The sequence below is a fragment of the Myotis lucifugus genome, unplaced genomic scaffold (assembly GCF_000147115.1).
Source record: "Myotis lucifugus unplaced genomic scaffold, Myoluc2.0 scaffold_486, whole genome shotgun sequence".
In the NCBI taxonomy this organism is placed as follows: domain Eukaryota; kingdom Metazoa; phylum Chordata; class Mammalia; order Chiroptera; family Vespertilionidae; genus Myotis; species Myotis lucifugus.
The window spans coordinates 581,240-587,266 of record NW_005871534.1 but is presented as its reverse complement, the minus strand read 5'-3'; the positions used below and the strand labels follow the sequence as shown (position 1 = coordinate 587,266).

At 51.8% G+C, this 6,027-nt stretch overlaps 1 protein-coding gene across 6 annotated transcripts in view; it reads right to left on the bottom strand.

Moving 5' to 3' along the window:
• Positions 1 to 1,278: 1,278 nt before the first annotated feature.
• The window catches only part of FBXL19 (F-box and leucine rich repeat protein 19), a 26,266-nt gene continuing 21,517 nt past the window's right edge, over positions 1,279 to 6,027 (bottom strand). For 2 of the 6 annotated variants that reach the window (XM_023744786.1, XM_023744787.1), the window contains 2 exons: positions 4,010 to 4,088; positions 3,168 to 3,680 (listed from right to left, as the gene is read on the bottom strand). In XM_023744786.1, coding sequence (XP_023600554.1) covers positions 3,593 to 3,680; positions 4,010 to 4,088 — 167 coding nt within the window. In that variant the 3' untranslated portion in view covers positions 3,168 to 3,592. Of the gene's footprint in view, positions 1,573 to 3,167; positions 3,681 to 4,009; positions 4,089 to 6,027 lie in introns of those variants that run through there. The other 4 variants (XM_014445898.2, XM_014445896.2, XM_023744784.1 and 1 more) reach the window with 3 other exon arrangements.

Sequence of the window (6,027 nt, the reverse complement as noted above, 5' to 3'; positions counted from 1 at the left end):
AGCGGCTAGTCCCCGAGGAAAAGGGGGCGGGGCGAAGGGGAGGCGGCCAGGCAGAGCTGGGGAGATTTGAGTGGCGCGTTGAACGGGCGCAGATTCGTCAGGCGGGCGGGGCGAATGGGTGGACGAGACGCGGGCTCCTCTGCTCCTCTTGCCTGCCCCTTCCTTGCGCGGCCAAACGTCCCAGAGGCTGCAGATTCGCCACAGCTTCTGGCCCCAGCTCTTGCCTCCCTTTACCCGCTTGGGTGAAGTCAAGAAAATAATGCCTGTTTAGGCAAGCCCTGTTGGCAAGTCAGCCACTTTTCTGGATTTTCTTCCAATACAATTCGGGGGACTGCCCAACTCCGACCCGAGGAAAGTGGCTATGGCCCAAAGCTCCTTAGAGTCTGATGAGGATTTCCGGCTGAGCATCGGGGCCTGAGTAATCCCGGGGAGCCGGCCTCACGAATCTGCGAGCCTGTGGGCGGGGCTGCGGCGCCTGCGCAGAGGGCGTGGCCAGCGTGCGGCCCGGCGTCGCGGGGCTCTTCCTGGAGGACCCACCGAAACCGGGCGGCCTGGGAGGGGCGCCCGTGAGATGGAAACGACAACCAACAGCGGTGACTCAGGCTGCTGGCCTGGCGCCGCACATAATGCAGAGAGCGTTTTCCTTTCGCGATCCCCCTTGGGCCACTGGCTGCTTAAGATGCCCACTTGGCAGATGGGGAGACTGAGACCTGCAGAGGGTTCCGCCTTTTGCCTGTACTCGGCCACTACTAGTCTCAAAGTTGGATGATAAACGCGGTGGGGCTTGCAGACCCTCGAGTGGGTCCTGTAAAAAGTAAACTCGGCTTTACAGGAACTAGGTGAGCGGGGCGCATCGTGGTCCCAGTGCCCGCCGTTTTCAACGGGATGGCAGGGGGGCGGGGGGGTGTTGGCTAGCCTTACGCGGTCTCGCCGCTCGAGGGCAGCACCGTTCCAGGCTTACGGTGGGACCCGGGGCCTGCGGTCGCCCGGGGCTGGGCACCCTTTATTTCTGTCTTGGACGCTGGGTATTCTGGTCTCCAGGTAATGGCATACCCAGGAGGCCCCTCTGCCTGAGCTGAGGGTGCGCTAGGTCCCAGACATCTCTGTCTACATCTCTCGCTGCATTACCTTGGGCAAATCATTGACCTCTCAGAGCTTCAGATTCTTACTCTGAAATGGATATTGATGTCACGCAGGATTAATGTAGGCATAAAAAAAAGCATAGGACAGGCCCTGGAAGCCTTGTCCATGCACATTTATCATTTTAAGCAGTAGGAAAAGAGAAAGGGGGGGGGGTACTTGTTCAAGATGTCACACCGTAAGAATAGAAGAGAGAGGACTGGGACCTTTTAAATTTTCGAGGAAAACGAGGCTGAAAAAATGAATTCACATGGAAGCATGGGTGATGAGATCATACTGCTTTCTCGTCCGAGTTGAAAGGTATTGGCTCCTTTTCTCAAGTCAAACAGAAAGAGATTCCCCATGTGATGGCAAAGGTAACCCAAGTTTTCACTGACGAGCGGTGTGGTTCTGGCAAGATCCTCAGCCTCTTGGACCCCAGGTCCCTTACCTCTGAAATGGAAATAAGAAAGACTTGTCTCTTTAGGTGGTTATGAGGGTTAAATGAGATAACCTGTGAAAAGCCCCTACTATGTAATAGTCACACAAAGGAAAAAACTTGAGTAAAAGAAACATACTAAATCCTCAGTGGAAGAGAGACCCTGGGCTCAGGAACAAGAGCGCAAAAGCCCTTTGCCTTGGAATGACTCAGGCTCTACATTCAGAGGCTACTGGCCAGAAGGGGGCCACACATGGAACCTACTCTCCCACACCCTTGCCCAGCACCCAGTCTCTACTGGTCTCTTAGGAACAAGGCGCCCAATCCTAAGAAAGCCTCCCTTTCCCTCCATTCACAGCCACAGACACATCTGTGAAACACAATTTATTATACAAACAAGGTGCATCAAAAACTCAGCGTCAGAATAGCTCTGTATTCCAAGGGTTAGGGACTGGACCCCCCTTAAAACCTCACCCCATCCCTTACCAGGGAGTCAAGCTGGGAACACAGGCCCTCAGTCTCCAAAGACCCCCAAGACTGGCACAGCAGATATAGAAGCATTAATTGTGGGTCTGGGGAGTTGGACAGGCACTTGAACCTCCAAAAATAGGGAGGCTCCTTCTAGAACAGGCTGGACCTATGCCCGGGCAGAACACCCAATCCCTCTCTAGAACAACTAAAGCAAGAGTGTGAAACCCATCAAGACTGATAGGTGTGGCCAGAGTGGCTCAGCGGTTGAGCATCAGCCTATGAACCAGGAGATCATGGGTGTGCAGGAGGCAGCCGATCAATGATCCTCTTATCATTGGTGTTTCTATCTCTCTCTCCCTCTCCCTTCCTCTCTGAAATCAAAAGGAAGAGAAAAAAAAAAGAGCATGTACCGCTTGCAGGTTCATCCCGGACTAGTTGGGGCAAGTGTGGGAGGCAAGCAGTCAATGTGTCTGTCTCACATGGATGTCTCTCTCTCGCCCTCCCTCCCTTCCTTTCATTCTCTCTAGAAAGCAATGAAAAAATACCCTCAGGTGAGGATTTTAAAAATTAACAAATAAAAATAAGGGAAGGGTTGGCTGCCTTCTAGGGCAGTTGGGTGGGCGTGTAATCTGACCTCCACATCCTGTATAGGGGCAAGTGGCTAGGGGTCAGCACCACAGGTCTGACCAGGGTCTCTCTGCCTTTCTTCCACTTTGTGTATGAACCTTAGACTGAAGACCTTCCACTTTCTCCCTTGCTCCTCCCCGGTGTAGAACAAAACTCATGGGACCGGCTAACAAGGAGAATCCCGGGGAATGTGGGAGCTGCCCCCAGGCCCAGCCCAAAGGACCCTGAGGTCAGGAATCTGGTCTCTACCTAAGAGTGTCCACAAGAAGTGCCTCCAGGCAGTCAGGGAACAGTGGTCTAGACCAGGCGCCTCCGGCTGACCCCTGAAGAAGGCAGTGCTTGTAACTGGTGGCTAACACACCCGTCACACAGCCTGTAGCTCCCCCTGCAGGCGACTCAGCTCCTCTAACTCCTGCTTGTGGCGGTCTGTTTTGTGTGCCACCAAGGAGCGGTAAAAATGCAGGGCAAAGGCCACAAACACCAGCCCCACGGGTACCATGATTGCTGTGGAGGCCATGGCTGCTTGCCATCCTGGCCCATGGACCCCACCACCACCACATGCTTGCTGGGGTGGGCAGGCCTCAGATGGCGCAGCCTGTGGAGGGGCTACTGAAGCAGAGGGTGGATTAGAAGCTGGACTCAGGGAAGTGGCCATTGGTGGCAGAGTCCCAGGCACCTGGGAGGCAGGTACCACAGGTGCTGGCTTGCCCATGGGGGCCCCAATGGGCACAAACTTGACCCAGCCAACAAGGACAACTTCAGCGAGGAAGAGGAAGGTGCCTAAGGCAGTGGAGAAGCCCCAGGCCAGCTCCACGTAGCGGTGGAGTCGCTGGTGTGGAGACTGGTGAACAGAGTTGAGGTTGTGGATGTTGCTAACAGCTTCAATGTGGGGCAGCAGACAGGTGGAGACCATGAGTGCAAAGAGGTGCACAGCCACTAGTACAGTGGTGCAGGCACTAAAGGCCACCAGTAGGCCTGGTGGGTATTCGTAGTTGTTCTCCAGTTGTACTTCCACCATGGCCACCTGTGGGGACAAGAGGGATGGATTCAGTGTCTATAACTTCCTGAGCAGTAGCAAGGCTGTATCCTTAGGACCTAGAAGAGTGCCTGGCAGAAAGACTCTCAGTCTTGCCCTGGCCAGGTAGCTCAGTTGGTTAGAGTGTCATCCCATACACCAAAAGGTTGCAGGTTTGATTCCTGGTCAGGGCACATACCTAGGTTTGGGTTTGATCCCTGGTTGGGGTGCATACGGGAGGCAACCAATAGCAAATCAATATCTCTCTCTCTCTCTCTCTCTCTCTCTCTCTCTCTCTCTCTCTCTCTCTCCCATCTTCCTCCCATCCAAGTACTAACCAGGCCCAACCTTGCTTAGTTTCTGAGATTAGATGAGATCGGACCCATTCCAGGTGGTATGGCCATAGACTTCTTCTCTCTAAAAAGCAATAAAAACATATCCTTGGATGAAGATTGAAAAAAAAAAAAAAGACTCTCAGTCTTTGTCGAGTGAACGAATGGGCAGCCTTGGGAAGGCTCTGGCCTGTCTGGGCCTTAGTTCCCCCACCTCACTATTAAAACAGCTGGATGACATTTTTCTGACAATCTTACCTCGTTATAAACATAGGGGTTAAAAAGCAGATTCTGGAGCTGGGCTGCCTGGGGTCATTCTCAGATCTACAAGCTGTGTAGTCTTGAGCAAGTGACTTAGTCTCTCTGTGCCTCAATTGCCTCATCTGGAAAATGGGGATTGATAATAGCACCTATCTGCTTTATAAAATTGTGAAAATTAATAGACATCAAATGATAAGAATAGTGCAAGGCACATAGTAAGCACTAAGTGTTTGCTGTTATTATTAGAGTTAACACTAAAGTCCAAGGCCAGTTTGCAAATTGGCACACCATGAACCCAAGAATTAAGTTGCCAATTTTTAAATTCAAGAGATTTTGCCCTGGCAGGATGCTCAGTGGTTAGAGAGACCGAAAGGTCACAGGTTCGATTCCCAGTTCTTGGTCAAGGGTCAAAGGCACATACCTCAGTTGCAGGTTCCATCCCCTGGGTTCGGAAAGGGACCTCATCCAGGAGGGAGGCAATCAATCAATGTGTCTCTCTCATGTCAATATTTCTTTCTCTCCCTCTCTCTCTCTCATCCCTCCCTTCCACTCTCTCTAAAAATCAATGGAAAAAAAATCCTCGGGTGAGGATAAAAAAATAAATAAAACCCAAGATATTTCATAGAAATATCCCAATTTCCAGATCCTCTTAAAAATTTGGAGGATCTGGTTACACCCGGTCCACATTCTTCCATGACAACTATCAGCTAGAGTTGAGTCGTGGCTGCTGCCTTTGAACAGGGCAGGGTCTCTTTATAGCCACAGTCCCCACAAAACCAACTTGGCTTCCATATTACCTGCCTGGATCCTGTTCCCGGTTGGTATAAATCTGGACTCTAGAACTAGACTGCCAACGTTCAAATCCTGCCACTTGCTTGCTGTGGGACTCTGGGCAGGTGATATAACATCTCTGATCCTGTTTTCTCATCTGCAAAATCGCCATTAATAGTGGTACCTATTTCGTAGGATAGTAGGTAACACACATAAAAGCCCTAAGCACAGTGCCTGGTACTTAATGACAGTTTAATACTATTTGTATGTTATTTTCACCCAGGCCACCTGAATTCCAGAATCTGGATCTTTTCCCAATAATTCTTGCAGGACCCATTAGATTGCTCTGGGGCTGAGGGAAGGAGGAAGGTGAAGAGCCTGGAGAGTGGTGGTAGAAAGACAAGGACGAGTGTTTTGGGAAACTGGGCCATGAAGGGTATTAGCAGGTGTCGCCCACAGACGGGCCTCTGGGCCAGGCCTACTCCTGCTTTCTCCCATGGCCTGACCCAGGCTTGTTTTCTCCGGGCACGACTGGAGCCAGTCCTGCCCCCAGAACCTACTCATCCGGCCTCTGGATCCTGCAGAGAAGATCCTGGCCTTTAAGCTGTCACCCCAGCAACATGCGAGTCCAGCAGCAGGCCAGACTGAACCATGGGGTGGATGGGGGTGGGGACCTCCCTTAGATGGGTCCATGAGACTGCCTCTTTTCCTCTCCAGTCTGCACAGGGGAAGGAGAGCCAACTCCCTGTCCCTAGATAATTCCACGTTAGGAGGGTAGACTGGCCTGTGGATCCTGGGCCCCCACATAAAAAAAAAAAATCATAGGCCTAGAATGAGCCTTGGGGATAGAGACTTTCCCTCTGATCATTTTAAATACAGAGGCTGTGGCACTGAGGGTAGGGACTAACCCAAATCACCTAGTGCTCTGACCCTTCTATCCCCATCTCAATTTGCCCCCCAAAACAGGTTCCTATAAGGATGTCTGCCTCCCC